Raw genomic sequence first — 14,598 nt, 5'->3', positions numbered from 1 at the left:
TTTATTTATTGCCACATATGTTGGGATTCTTATCCCCAACCAGGGATCAAACCCCAGGCCCCTGCATTAGAAGTAGAGTCTGGGGGCTTCCCTGATGGTCCAGTGGCTAAGATTCCACGCTCCCAATGCTGGGGGCCCAGGTTCCATCCCTGACCAGGGAACTAGATCCCACGTGCCACAGCTGAGAGTTCACAGGTCACAACTAAAGGACCCGAACGCTGCAGCGAAGGCTAAAGACCTGCGGTGCTGCAACCGAGACCCGGTGCAGCCAAGCAAATAGTTAAAAAAGTAGAGAGTCTTAACCAGCGGACTGCTCGGGGAATCCCTCTGTAACTTTTTAAGTATTTCCGTCACTGCTTCGGTGGTTTCCCTAGAGATTATAATATGCTCCTGTGATTCATCAGTCTACTGTAAGTCAATGCAGAGGCCTTATAACCTGTAAGTGTGCAAGTTGCTTAAGCCTCGTTGTTGACAATCGTCGTTACTGTCAACAATCTGCTCCCCCACCTAAAAGTTCTCGCGGTTGTTTGCATGTCTGAAAACCTTCAAGACATTATTGTTTTAAACAATCAGTAGTCATCCATGTCTACTCATCCCCATGCTCTGCCCTCCTTTCTGTATTTTTATCCAGAATTACTTCTGACCAGCCTCAACAATCTCCATAGTATCCTTATTTCTTTTAGTACCATCTGCTGCATATACTCCAGTACTCTTGCCTGGAAAATCCCATGGACGGAGGAGCCTGGTGGGCTGCAGTCCATGGGGTCGCTGAGAGTCAGGCATAACTGAGTGACTTCCCCTTCACTTGTCACTTTCATGCATTGGAGAAGGAAATGTCAACCCACCCCAATGTTCTTGCCTGGAGAATCCCAGGGACGGGGGAGCCTGGTGGGCTGCTGTCTATGGGGTCGCACAGAGTCAGACACGACTGAAGCGATTTGGCAGCTGCTGCTGCATATGCACCTGGTGAGCCTGTACTTGTGTGGCTGTGTCTTCACGGTGCCTCTTCCCCCACGTGTCTAGAATTTGTTACTGTATAGTGGACTCTGGATTCTGTTACTTGTGTCTGAAGAAAAATGGGTTTTGTCCAGCAGGCCTGTGGATTACTGGTTGGCTACCTAGAAGAGGGGGACGTTTTCGTTTTGCCCTAAGATGTCAACTTTACTCCTAAAATGTGGCCCCTTGAGGGTTTCAAAGGAAAACTGAGGATGCAGCTACCCCTTCTAACCCTGAGGGACAGCCGCTGGGGCCTCTGCTCCGCCCGTCCTGCCGTCCAGCCCTGTCCCTGCCGCAAAATTCATAGAGTCTTACTCTCAGCCCCTGCCCGGTTCAGGGTCAGCCAAGGATCTGAGGGCTCCCCTCCTGTGGCTCCTTTCTCTCCAAGAAGCGCTTGGGTGTCTGCCAAGTCCCCAGCTCCTGAGGACAGAGGCTCCCCGTGACGCTCGAGACCGACGGCTTCCAGTCAGGCTCGTGGACGCTGGAGGGGGCGTGGGGAATCCCACAGAGGAATGGACACCTCAACTCCCCTGGGAGGAAGGCAGAACCGGAGAAAGAGACCGCACGCACTCGCGTGGCGGCAGCTGCTCCAGGCGGAGGGAACCGCAGACCGTGGGCCAGCAGCAGGGGGTTCATATCCCAGCTGTGTCCCCTGCTGCTGTGACGCCTCCCCGCCCGCACTGAGGGCGAGAGGAACCCCTAGCCTCCTGGCTCTCCTGACGGTTAGCAAGGTGATAGGCCCCGTGGCCCTGCGCTGCCCTGCAGGGCTCTCCTTTGCACTCAGCCTGTCCTCGACTCCCGTCTGGACTGGACGACTGGGCTCTTCAGGCCCCAACAGGCAACAGTCTGCAAGCATGTCTCCTCGGCAGCTAACTGAGGCCCAGGTGGAAGTGCGGCCAGGCTCCTACACCCCAGTCCCCCACACACATTCAGGGCAACCACTTAGCAAGTCCCTTTATTACAAAATCGTCAAATGATCACGTGTTCAATTTCTGGGGGTGTGGCGAACACTAGGGCAGCGCAGCGAGTCTCAATGCAGCTCAGTGCTCAGCTCCACGACTCCCAGGAGGCGTCGTGCTGGCCGGCGAGAACGCCCATGGCTGTCCACTCGTGGCCTCTGCCTGGCCGCTTGGGAGACCAGCTCCAACCCCTACCTCTGCCGCCAGCCCCACCGCAAGTTCCCGCTGACCCGAGAGTGGCCGAGACGGAGGCTCAGAAGTACCCCCAGCCTGTGCTGGGGGCCCCGATCCTGATGCGGGGCGCACCGGCCACCGGGCTCACTGGCAGCACTCGGCCACGTGCTTGAAGAGCTCCTCGCCCTGCTCGTCGCTGAAGCACCGCAGGCAGTGGGGGCACTGCAGGTCCCCCTGGCCTCTCTGGGTCACTCCCGAGCACCCGCCCTCTGCGGGGAGGTCCAGCCACTGGGATCCCGTCCCAGGCCTCCGGCCACCAGCTGCCACAGGCTCCGAAGCGTCGGTCTCTAAATACCTGGGAGATCTGCTCCCTGTGTGAATCCGGCAGGAGACTGGCTCACGAGAATCCTAGAAAAAGGCAGGCGTCCGCTCCCGAGGCTGGTTTCGGCTCCAGCGTCTGGAGCCGCGTCCATCGCTGTGCAGGACCCGCACCTTTGCTCTGCCTGGGGCCGAGGCTCGAACGAGGACGTGCCAGGGACGACTGAGGGGTCCGGACCCCCCACCTGTGCCAACGAGGGGGCCACCCCATCACGCGGCACGGAGGGGCCGTGTGCAGGAGCTCCCAGTAGGGGCACGAGCTCAGGACAGGCCGGCGGACGCCACCCTCCGCGCGCACACAAATGCCACCAGGAGGTTTCCGGGCACTGGGCATGGCGGCCCTGCCTGGAGCGGAACCGAGGCCTTGGCAGCCGCAGGAGAGCTCGAAATGCGTGAAAGAGAAACGAAGACGACTCCCGCCCCGGGCCCGAGGAAACCCCGGCTGTACCTGTCTCCAGGACGCCTGGCGCTGCAGCGAGGCCACCTGCTCCTCCAGCTCATGGATGCGGCTCTGCGCCCGCTCCCTGTCCGCCCTCTCCGACGTGAAGTCGTCTTTGTAGGCGAGGATCTGCGAGAGGGCACGCCCTCATCAGGAGGCGGCGGCCCCGCCCCCCGCGTCAGGAGGATGAAGCCCGTCCCCCTATTCCCTCAGGAGGAGGAGGCCCCGCCCCCCGGCGTCAGGAGGATGAAGCCCGTCCCCCTATTCCCTCAGGAGGAGGAGGCCCCGCCCCCCGGCGTCAGGAGGAGGAAGCCCGGCGCCCTATCCCCTCAGGAGGAGGAGGAGGCCCCCCCCCCGGCGTCAGGAAGAGGAGGCCCGCCCCGGCGTCAGGAGGAGGAGGCCCGTCCCCCTATTCCCTCAGGAGGAGGAGGCCCCGCCCCACTATCCCGTCAGGAGGGGGAAGCCCGTCCCCCTATCCCCTCAGGAGGAGGAGGCCCCGCCCCCCGGCGTCAGGAGGAGGAAGCCCGGCCCCCTATCCCGTCAGGAGGCGGCGGCCCCGCCACACTATCCCGTCAGGAGGAGGAAGCCCATCCCATCCCTTCAGGAGAAGGCGGCCCCGCCCCCCGGCGCCCACGCTGTGGCCGCACCTGCTGCTCCAGCATCTGCACGCGCTCCAGCGCTGCGTCCCGTGCGCTCCTCGCCGCAGCCAGCTCCCGCCGCGCCTCCGCGCAGTCATCCATCTTCTCCTCCAACTGCGCGTTGAGCCGGGAGACCTCCTTCCGCATCAGCTCGGGCTCCAGGGGGACTTGCAGGCCCTTTAGCTGCGCGTGGAGCCCCCTCACGTACTCATCCCTGCTGGCGTCGTAGCGCTGCCACCTGGCATTGAGGTCCTCGACCTGGGGGTCGGAAAGCGCCCTCGAGCCCGCCCGGAATACGAGACCCGTCCCCACGTGGAGGCCGGCTGCGCCCACTCTGGACGGGGGGACGGGAGAGGGGGGCGGGAGGGGGGCGCGGGACGGGGGGAAGCACCCGGACGTGGTGACGGCCAAGTCGCTGCCTGAACGCTGGATTGACAGTGATCCCTGCACCTCATTTAGCAACACGCGAATTAACTTCGGAGTGGAGGACAACCGGATGTGCTCAACACGTCCTTTTGGGCAAACGTGTCGGGCCTTTGGGGACCCTGTGTATCAGCCGAAGCGACCTCAGGGCAGGGGAGACCCCTGGGCATAGCAAGGGGAGGCCCCTCACCCACAGTCCGCGCGGGGCGCTCGGCCCGAGTGCGATCTCAGACACTCACGTGAGTCACCTTCTGCCTCAGCACCCGGTTCTCCTCCCGTAACTTCTCAACCACCGCGTGCACAGAGGCGTCCCCTTCCGTACACTTGGGCTGCACGAGAAAGGGACCAGAACCCGTGTGACCGCACCTTCCGTGCGGGCACCGAGTCGCAGACGGCCCTGCAGCCGCCCTGCCCCTGCGGCAGGTGCAATGGAGACAGGAAAGGACAGGCGCTTCCAGAGGGGAGGGTGGTCCTGGCCCCGCCCAAGCCCACCCCACAGAGGGGCCAAGCCTTGCACCGTCTCCACGCCCGAGACCGCCCAGCGTCACAGGGCTGGAGCCAGGGTGGAGTTGGGGCAGGAAGCCGAGCTCGCTGTAAGCAAAGAACTTCCCGGCCCAGGGCCCATGGCCGCCAGGAGCAGGCCCCTCCTTCGGGCCCGCTGTCCCTCCCGTTGGGTGTGTCAAGATGACCACGGTCAGCTTCAGGGGCTGACTGTCTACAACAACCTCCCCTGGGATTGCGAGGCTGGTGGGATTCACCTCTAGAAGCCCAGGCGTGCTGACCCAGTCCCAGCAGGGTGGGCGGGGCTAACCGAAAAGCCATCAGAAATTCAGTCATTTAACAAACCGGATGGATGGCGGTGACATTTTTTTGAGAATTCCCCTCGAATGACAAAGGAACTGCGTGTGCTAACCTGGCGGGCTTGGGAAACCCCGCTGACTCGGCCAAGACCAGCGCTGAGAAATGACGCCTGCTTAGAGCCTCAGCCCAGGCCAACCACGACCGGCTTTCAGATCCCCAGAGAGAAAGGGCCCCATGACTCAGAATCATACGAGTCCACGGCCTGCCCGGAGAGCACTCTGGTTTCTCAAATGTGCCCTGTTCTTTCTGAGGTTCCTTTTTCATGGGATTCTCAGACCGAGGCCCTCCCCGACGCCCGGCCGAGCTGCTGCTAGGGGACTGCAGGGCTCGTCCCAACAGCCCTACATCACAGGGTGCGGTTCTCGACCAAGCTGTCACAGCCCCTGCACCACCACGACCCCACAGCCCCCAGAGGAGCCCCCTGATTTCTCAGGTGGGGGCTTCCTGATGCTGAAACCCACCCACTCCCCTGCACCCACACTGCTCTCCCCCCATGGGCCCCGTCCCAAGTAGCTCCAGGCAGGAGGCACAGCACCAAGCGGGGCCCCGTGTCCTCCCTGCCCAGGCCTGAGGCCCCATTCAGGGCCACCTCCCCACTGGGCCCAGGGGCAGCTGCAGGTCCGCTCTCCTGTGACATCCTGCAGGCCCCACCGTCCTAGAGGAAATCCCCAGAAGGGCGGGCGGCCGAGACCCTCCCCGTGGCGCAAGGCGAGGCCTGCTGACCCCAGGGCCTACCTCGGGGCTCTGCTCCCCCGCGGTCCCCTGTCCCCCCTGGCGTTCATCCAGACACTTGGCCAGATGCTGGCACATGTGGGCCGTGGCAGCCAGGGTCCGCCGCAGCTGGTGGGTCTCGTCGGCCAGGGAGCGACACAGGACGTGGCTGGCGGCCCGGGCCCGCTCCTTCTCCGCCACACTCCTCCGCAGCAGGGCCACCTCCTTCTCCCGCTCGAGCCCTGGCTGGCTCAGGAGCTGCTGCGCCTCCCGCTCCTTCTCCTCCAGCTGCTCCGAGAGTCTCTCGATTTCCTAAGGGGAAGATTTAAAAGCACAACTGATCTGACTGCAGCTGGAGAATACTCTTGAGAGTCCCTTGGACTGCAAGGAGATCCAACCAGTCCACCCTAAAGGAAATCAGCCCTGAATATTCATTGGAAGGACAGATGTTGAAGCTGAAACTCCAGTACTTTGGCCACCTGATGCGAAGAACTAACTCACTGGAAAAGACCCTAATGCTGGGAAAGACTGAAGGCGGAGGAGAAGGGGACGACAGAGGATGAGATGCTTGGATGGCATTGCTGACTTGACGGACATGAGTTTGAGCAAGCTCCAGGAGTTGGTGATGGACAGGGAGGCCTGGCATGCTGCAATCCATGGGGTCGCAAAGAGTCGGAAACGACTGAGCAACTAAACTGATCTGACTGAAAGAAGCAGCATCAGAAATAAACATTCACAAAGTGAAGACAGGCACAGACGCCCATCTGTACGGGCGTTCATTCGGAGGCTGGCTTCTGGATGGATGATTAACTCAGGAGTTTCAGCCCCAAAAGTTATACCTGAAACGTCATCTAAAATTCCGATTTCAAGAGCAAACTCGTAAGGTTAGATTTTACATCATCAAATTACTAAGTGTGGCAATTGCAAACCTCTTGAAAGAAAGAGCAGAAACTCCCCCGCGGTGGGCAACCCCCAAAGCCACGCCCACGTTCTCACCCCGACACCTGGGAACGTGACTTCATTTAGCTCCAAAGAGCTGTTCAGTCCGTGAGGATGTAATTAGTTAAGAGGAAGGCATGCTGGATCTGATGGACCCTGACCCAACGTCCAGTGCCCTCATAAGAGGCGAGTATGGACACGTAGAAGAGGCTGCGTGTGGCGAAAGGCAGAGACTGGACTGTCCACACCCAGAGGACGCCAGGGTGCCAGCAGCCACTGGGAGCTGAAGAGGACCCGCCCCACACCCTGGTTCGGGGCTTCTGGCCTTCAGAGCAGCGAAGATCAAGGATCTACTGCCTTTGTGCTGTGCACACTAGCTCATGCCCAACTCTGTGATTCCAGGGACAGCAGCCACCAGGCTCCTCTGTGCATGGGGTTCTCCAGGCAAGAGTACTGCAGTGGGTTGCCATGCCCTCCTCCAGGGGATCTGCCTGACCCAGGAAGCCCAAGTCTCTTGCGTCTCCTGCATTGGCAGGTGGGTTCTTTACCACCAGCGCCACCAGGAAGCCTGCCTATTACTGCCTTAGGCCACCCGGCTGATGTTAGAACAGCTCTGGGAAGCTAGTATCCCCGACCACAGTCCTTCAGATGCCGCTGGCTTTCAGCACCCCCAGTTGGGTTCTGCACTCGGCTCTGTGCTGTCCCACTTTCAGAGTAACGTCCACCGTAACGAGCATGCGAGGGAGGTACAGCAGGAGGAGCCCGTCCATCCTACACGGGGGAAACAGCTTCTGGAAAGCCAGGGTGGAGACTGAGCATGCACGGGGAGCGTGGCAGGGAGCATCGGAGCTCCGCTCACGCTCACGCTTACACGAGGGACCCAGGACCTCCCCTCCACTACTCACAATCTGGCCAGGGGTCTCGCCAGGGTGCTGGCACGCGTCTGTGGCACGTGTATTTTGCACTCAGGGGTCTGACAGCACTGTCCTGGTGGCCTGCTTTTCTGCTCCTTGGTAAAATACTGTGTCCCACAGCAGCGCACAACCTGCCTGTTCTTTTCAACTACAGCCTGGAGCTTAAGCCAGAGTGCAGGCTGACCAAGCACACGCCTCCAGCTGGTGTGCCTCGTGCAGACACAGCCACGGGATACATCCCTAGAAGGCGCGCCCCGTGCAGACGCAGCCACGGGATACATCCCTAGAAGGCCCACGGCTGGGTCTGCCCAAGCCTGGGGTTAGGAAGTAACTGTGGGGATTCCCCTGTTGGTCCAGTGGCTGGGACTCCAAGCTCCCAATGCAGGGGACCTGGGTTCCATTCCTCGTCAGGGAACTAGATCCCACATGCTGCAACTAAGACCCAGCACAGCTAAATAAATAAAATATTAGAAAAAAGAACTGATGGGGTGGACCTAGAGGCAATCATACTAAAGTCAGAAAGAGAAAGACAAATACCATATATCACGCATACGTGGAATCTAAAATATGACACCAGTGTTCCCACCACACAGAAACAGAGGACACTCTGTGGTTGCCCAGGGGGAGGGCGAGTGGGGAGGGCTGGGGTGGGAGTCTGGGATTAGGAGAGGCGGACAATTAACAGAGAAGGAGCAGACAAGGCCCTACTGTGGAGCTCAGGGAAGTGTACTCGGCATCCTGTGGTAAAGCACACGGGCAAGGATACGAAAGAGTATACACCATATACATACACACACATGCATGGGCTTCCCTGGTGGCTCAGACGGTAAGAATCCGCCTGCAATGCAGGAGACCTGGGCCAGGAAGATCCCCTAGAGGAGGGCATGGCAACCCACTCCGGTATTGTTGCTCGGGAAATCCCATGGACAGAGGGGCCTGTCTACACTTTATGGGGTTGCACAGAGTTGGACACGACTGAGCGACTCACACACACACGTATGTATACATACACTGTTTTATATATATATGTATAACTGACTCAATTTGCTGTATAGTAGGAATTAATGAAATACTGTAAATCAGCTATACCTCAATAAAAGTAAACAACTGGGGGACTCAGGAGCACGGCCAGGCTCTGGGTCCCTCCCTGGGCCCAAACCCACATCCGTGAGGCGAGGGCTGCTCCCCCAGCATCGGTCATGCCCCATCCACAGATAACTCCAGCCCATGACGGCAGCGCGCTAACCAGGTGACCAGAAAATACTCTGAAAGCCTCGTCCTCGTTCTCTTGGGAAAGTTTTTTCACACAGCTTACAGGATCTATTTCTCGACCAGGGATCGAACCCAGGCCCTTGGCAGTGAAAGCACAGGGTCCTAACCACTGGGCCACCAGAGCTCCCTCAGGGAACTTTAAGAGCACCCTTTTCCCCGTTTTCCTCGGACTTTGCTCTAGAAGTGAACAGAAAGACAAGAAGGGAAACTCCATTAGAAGAATCAGTCGGCCTAGCTCTCTTGGGAAAGGCCTCGGGGAAGGCCAGGGACTCACTCATGAAGGTGGCGAGGGGACAGCAGGTGGCCGTGAGGGCAGCGGGCGGGGAAGTGAGGTCAGGCCCTGGCAGATGGGCCATGTCCAGCACCAGGTGGACGGGAAATCAGGACTGGCGACAACGGGTGTGACAAGCGCCAGCGGATCAACTTCAGCAGCAGGGCTCTTGCCCAAAGGCGTCCGGTGCTGGCGCGCCATCAGCCCATCATGCCTCACTGCCCTCTGACCTCACAGGCATCACAGCCAAGCCGGGCAAGGCCCGTTCTTGGAAGGCCACTACTTCATCCTTCCTTTGGGCCCTGATGACCTCACCGCTGGGCTGAAGGAGGAAAAGAGGCCTCTCTCTGGACCTGGCCAGAGGGCATCAGAACCTCCTCCCAACACACGGCCCTCCAGCACCAGGCCGGCCCTGCAGGCCCCGTCCAGGGCCTTCCAAGCCTGTCCACACAGCTGGGGCCGCCGGCAGGTGCCAAGGCACTTGGTCTGGGTGAGCCCCAGAAAGTGAAAGTGAAGTCGCTCAGTCGTATCCGACTCTTTGCAACCCTGTGGACTGTAGCCCACCAAGCTCCTCCTTCCATGGGATTCGCCAGGCAAGAATACTGCAGTGAGTTGCCATTTCCTCCTCCAGGGGATCTTCCCGACCCAGGGATCAAACGCAGGTCTCCCGAACTGCAGGCAGACGCTTTAACCTCTGAGCCACCAGGGAAGCCCAACCCTGATGGGAGGGCAGGCTCTCTCTGCAGACTGTCCCGGCAGCACTGAACCTAAAACACAAACCCAGACCCAGGTCTCGGCCTTGGACTGTGTTCCTTAAAAACTGGCCACTTTTGAAGGCCTACCAGCCAATCAAGGCCCCGTCCTGTGCTTTCCTGTGGGAAATACGGCAGAGGCTTCCCTCCAAGGGGACACAGCCCCAGGCCAGCACGGCCCAGCCTCCCCGGGCGCGTCTCCCTGTCCAGCAGCACAGCCCTGCGGGGATCCTGTCGCTGCCAGGGGATGGACGTGCCCGAGGACATCGACCACACGTACCCAACTGCACCGAGTTCCCCTCCCAGTGGCTCAAAACCGAATCTGGAGGAATCACTGAGAGCACAGAGCCCTGTCCTGCGGGGACGGTCACCTCCCTGAAAAGCTAACTCAGGTCAGAAGCTGTGACTTCAGCGGGAGCGCCTCTGTCCTTGTCTCTATCTGATACGGAAGAGTATTCACGTAAAACAGAAGTGTTTACGTGTCCTGTATGTGAAAGATATCAATATACATAAACAAATATGCATGTTGTGAATGCAGACAGAAGTCTGTACGCGACACCAGTGCAGGCCAGGCCCCGTGGGGCCAGCTTCTAAGGCTCACGGGGGTGAGTGGCCAGGAAGTCAGTGACCGTAAGGAGGCAGCGGCACCGGCTGCCCTGGCCTCTGCCTCCACCTCCCGCCACCCCCTCACATCCTCTGTGAGGCCGGAGGACTTCGGGCAGCACCTCATCTGCAAGCGTCCTGAGCTGCTAGATGGAGACAGGCTGAGCAACAGCGCAGCAGGAGGTCCCCCGGCTTCAGGGGCTCGTGGGGTTTCCCAAAGACGCTCCTCGCCGCACCCACCCCAGGAGGAGGCCAGGAGGTGTCTGCGAAGAAGACCGGGGGTGCCGCCTCAGGACCGGGGCCCCTTCTCCACCTGCTGACGACACAGACCCAGAGCACCGCACCTGGCCGACGAGGGGGAGGACTGCTCGGATCTGAAGGACACAATGACTTGATGTTTTGTCTTAAAAATCTTCCTTCAAACATCAGTTTAGAAATGACCTGGCTCTGGCATCCCAGGTGGTCCACAGCTTAAGAATCTGTCAGTGCAGGGGACACGGGTCTGACCCATGGAAAAGACCCCCACATGCCATGGGCCAGCTAAGCCAATGGGCTGCAACGATGAAGCCCGCCCGCTCCGAACCTGAGCTCCACGGCCAGAGAAGCCACCGCAGCGAGAGGCCTTCACCCCGCGACGGAGAGAAAGGCCAGAGCAATGAAGAGCCGGCACAGCTGTAAACAAAGGCCCAGAAAGAAGGACCGACCTGGCTCACGTGCAGACTTGCCACAATGACAGCCTCACCGCCAGGAACCAGCCAGCGCCTGAGGAACGAGGCAGGCCACTGCAGGCTGCTCCCCGCCCGCCAAGGGCCGCCTGACCTACCGCCCCACAGCCGCATGCAGACCCCAGACCCCTGCAGCCCCCAGGTTTTCAGCACTTGTTGCTCTGAAGTAGGAGGCACACTGGCCCGTCTGGCCACGTGTCCCAGTCCAGTTCGTAACCGTTAGAAACTGCACGCATCACACCGTCTCCGCCTCCATCTTCACGGGGTGTCTTATAAGGATACCAGGCACCGGGGGCCCACCCTAGTCCAGGAAGACCTCACTTTATCACACCTGCAAAAGCCGTACTTCCAAATAAGGTCTCAGTCGCTCAGGCATCTCCAACTCTTTGCAAACCCATGGACAGCAGCACGCCAGGCCTCTCTGTCTTTCACCATTTCCCGGAACTTGCTCAAATGCATGTCCACTGAGTCAAAGATGTCATGCAACCATCTCATCCTCTGCCACCCTCTTCTCCTGCCTTCAATCTTTCCCAGCATCAGGGTTTTTTCCAGTAGGTCAGTTCTTCACATCAGATGGCCAAAGTATTGGAGCTTCAGCTTCAGGATCAGTCCTTCCAATGAATATTCAGGACTGATTTCCTTTAGGATGGACTGGTTGGATTTCCCTGCAGTCCAAGGGACTCTCAAGAGTCTTCTCCAACATCTCAGTTCAACAGCATCAATTCTTCGGTGCTCAGCTTTCTTTATAGTCCACCTCCCACATCCATACATGACCACTAGAACAACCATAGATTTGACTACAGGAACCTTTGTCAGCAAAGTAATGTCTCTGCTTTTTAATATGCTGTCTAGGTCGGTCATAGCTTTTCTTCCAAGGACCAAGCGTCTTTTAAAAACTTTCATGACTGCAATCACCATCTGCAGTGATTTTGGAGCCCAAAAAATAAAGTCTCTCATTGTTTCCATTGTTTCCCCATCTATTTGCCATGAATGAAGTGATGGGACCCAGATGCCATGATCTTAGTTTTTTGAATGTTGAGTTTTAAGCCAGTTTTTTCACTCTCCTCTTTCACTTTCATCAAGACTCTCTTTAGTTCCTCTTTGCTTTCTCCCATTAGGGTGGTGTCATCTGCGTATCTGAGGTTGTTGATATTTCTCCCAGCAATCTTGATTCCAGCTTGTGCTTAATCCAACCCAGCATTTCACATGATGTACTCTGCATATAAGTTAAATAAGCAGGGTGACAATATACAGCCTCAACATACTCTTTTCCCAATTTGGAACCAGTCCGTTGTTCCGTGTCTGGTTCTAACTGTTGCTTCTTGACCTGTATACAGCTTTCTCAGGAAGCAGGTAAGATGGCCTGGTATTCACATCTCTTGAAGATGATCCACACAGTCAAAGGCTTTTGCATAGTCAATGAAGCAGATGTTTTTCTGGAATTCCTTTGCTTTTTTATATGATCCAATTGATGTTGGCAATTTGATTTCTGGTTCCTCTGCCTTTTCTAAGTCCATCTTGTACGCCTGGAAGTTCTTGGTTCATGTACTGTTGAATAAAGCCTAGCTTGAAGGATTTTGAGCATTATCTTGCTAGCATGTGAAATGAGTGCAATTGTGCAGTAGTTTGAGCATTCTTTGGCATTGCCTTTCTTTGGGATTAGAATGAAAGCTGACCTTTTCCAGTCCTGTGGCCAACGCTGAGTCTTCCAAATTTACAGACACATTGAGTGCAGAACTTTAACATCATCTTTTAGGATTTGAAATAGCTCAGTGGAAACTGATCACCTCTATCCACTAGCTTTGTTCGTAGTGATGCTTCCTAAGGCCCACTTGACTTCACATTCCAGGCTGTCGGCTCTGGGTGAGTGGTCACGCCATCGTGCTTGTCTGGGTCGTGAAGGCCTTTCTTGTGTAGTTCTTCTGTGGGTGCTTGCCACCTCTTCTGCTTCTGTTAGGTCCACACTGTTTCTGTCCTTTATTGAGCCCATCTTTGCATGAAATGTTCCCTTGCTATTTCTACTTTTCTTGGAGAAATCTCTAGTCTTTCCCATTCTCTTGTTTTCCTCTTTCTTTGCATTGTTCACTTAAGGCTTTCTTATCTCTCCTTGCTAGTCTATAGAACTCAGAATTCAGATGACTTTCCTTTTCTTCTTTGCCTTTTATTTCTCTTCTTTTCTCAGCTATTTGTAAGGCCTCCTCAGACAACCATTTTGCCTTGTAGAATTTCTTTATTTTGGGGATGGTCTTGATCACTGCCTCCTGTACAATGTCACGAACCTCCGTCCATAGTTCTTCACACACTCTATCAGATCCAATCTCTTGAATCTATTTGTCAAATTTCCATTGTATAATCACAAGAGAATTTATTTAGGTCATACCTGAATGGGCTAGTGGTTTTCCCTACTTTCTTCAATTTAAGTCTGAATTTTACAATAAGGAACTCGTTATGTGAGCCACAGTCAGCTCCTGGTCTTATTTTTGCTGCCTGTGTGGAGCTTCTCCATCTTTGACTACAAAGAATATAATCAATCTGATTTCGGTATTGACCATCTGGTGATGTCCACGTGTAGAGTCGTCTCTTGTGTTGCTGGAAGAGGGTGTTTGCTATGACCAGTGTGTTCTCTGTTAGCCTTTGCCCTGCTTCATTCTGTACTCCAAGGCCAAACTTGCCTGTTACTCTAGGTGTCTCTTGACTTCCTACTTTTGCATTCCAGTCCCCTATGATAAGAAGGACATCTTTTTTTGGCGTTAGTTCTAGAAGGTCTTGTGGGTCTTCATAGAACCATTCAACTTCAGCTTCTTCTGCATTCGTGGCTGGGGCATAGACCTGGATTAGTGTGCTACTGAAAGGTTTGCCTTGGAAACAAACCAAGATCAATCTGTTGTTTTTGAGACTGCACCCAAGTACTGCATTTCGGGCTCTCTTGTTGACTGTGAGGGCCATTCCGTTTCTTCTATGGGATTCTCGCCCGCAGTAGCAGATGTGATGGTCACCTGAGTTGATCTCACCCACTGTCTTCCATTTAGTGTCCTAATTCTTAAAATGTCAATTTCACTCTTGCCAACTCTTGTTTGACCAAGGTAAATCAATTTACCTTGATTCATGGACCTAATACCCCTGGTTCCTCTGCAGTCTTTTTCTTTACAGCACTGGACTTTAGTTTCACCACCAGACAACATCCACAACTGGGCGTTGTTTCCACTTTGGCTCAGCCTTTTCGTTCCTCTGGAGCTATTTCCTGCTCTTCTCCGGTAATACACTAGGCACCTACCAACCTGGAGTCCCTCTTTCAGTGCTGTATCGTTTCGCTTTTTCACACTGTTCATGGCGTTTTCCAGGCAAGAATGCTGAAGTGGTTTGCCATTTCCTTCTCCAATGGACCACGTTTTGTCAGAACTCTCCACCACGACCCATCCGTCTTGCGCGGCTCTACACGGCACAGCTCACAGTTTCACTGAGTTAGACAAGGCTGTGGTCCATGTGGTCAGTTTGGTTAGCTTTCTGTGATTGTGGTTTTCATTCTGTCTGCCCCTCTGATGG

The 14,598-nt window shown here is 56.4% G+C and overlaps 1 protein-coding gene across 6 annotated transcripts in view; it reads right to left on the bottom strand.

The window, feature by feature from the left end:
- TNIP2 (TNFAIP3 interacting protein 2) overlaps positions 1-14,598 on the bottom strand; it is a 57,047-nt gene that overhangs the window by 26,957 nt on the left and 15,492 nt on the right. For 5 of the 6 annotated variants that reach the window (XM_070372828.1, XM_070372826.1, XM_070372827.1 and 2 more), the window contains exons 2-5: positions 5,604-5,891; positions 4,247-4,336; positions 3,594-3,842; positions 2,956-3,075 (exon numbers count right to left, since the gene is read on the bottom strand). In XM_070372828.1, the coding sequence (XP_070228929.1) occupies positions 2,956-3,075; positions 3,594-3,842; positions 4,247-4,336; positions 5,604-5,891 (747 nt within the window). Of the gene's footprint in view, positions 1-1,933; positions 2,538-2,955; positions 3,076-3,593; positions 3,843-4,246; positions 4,337-5,603; positions 5,892-14,598 lie in introns of those variants that run through there. The other variant, XM_070372825.1, reaches the window with a different exon arrangement.

This window comes from Bos mutus, chromosome 6, assembly GCF_027580195.1.
Source record: "Bos mutus isolate GX-2022 chromosome 6, NWIPB_WYAK_1.1, whole genome shotgun sequence".
Taxonomy (NCBI): Eukaryota; Metazoa; Chordata; class Mammalia; order Artiodactyla; family Bovidae; genus Bos; species Bos mutus.
The sequence above is the reverse complement of the archived record's forward strand: the minus strand, read 5'-3'. Positions and strand labels throughout refer to the sequence as shown.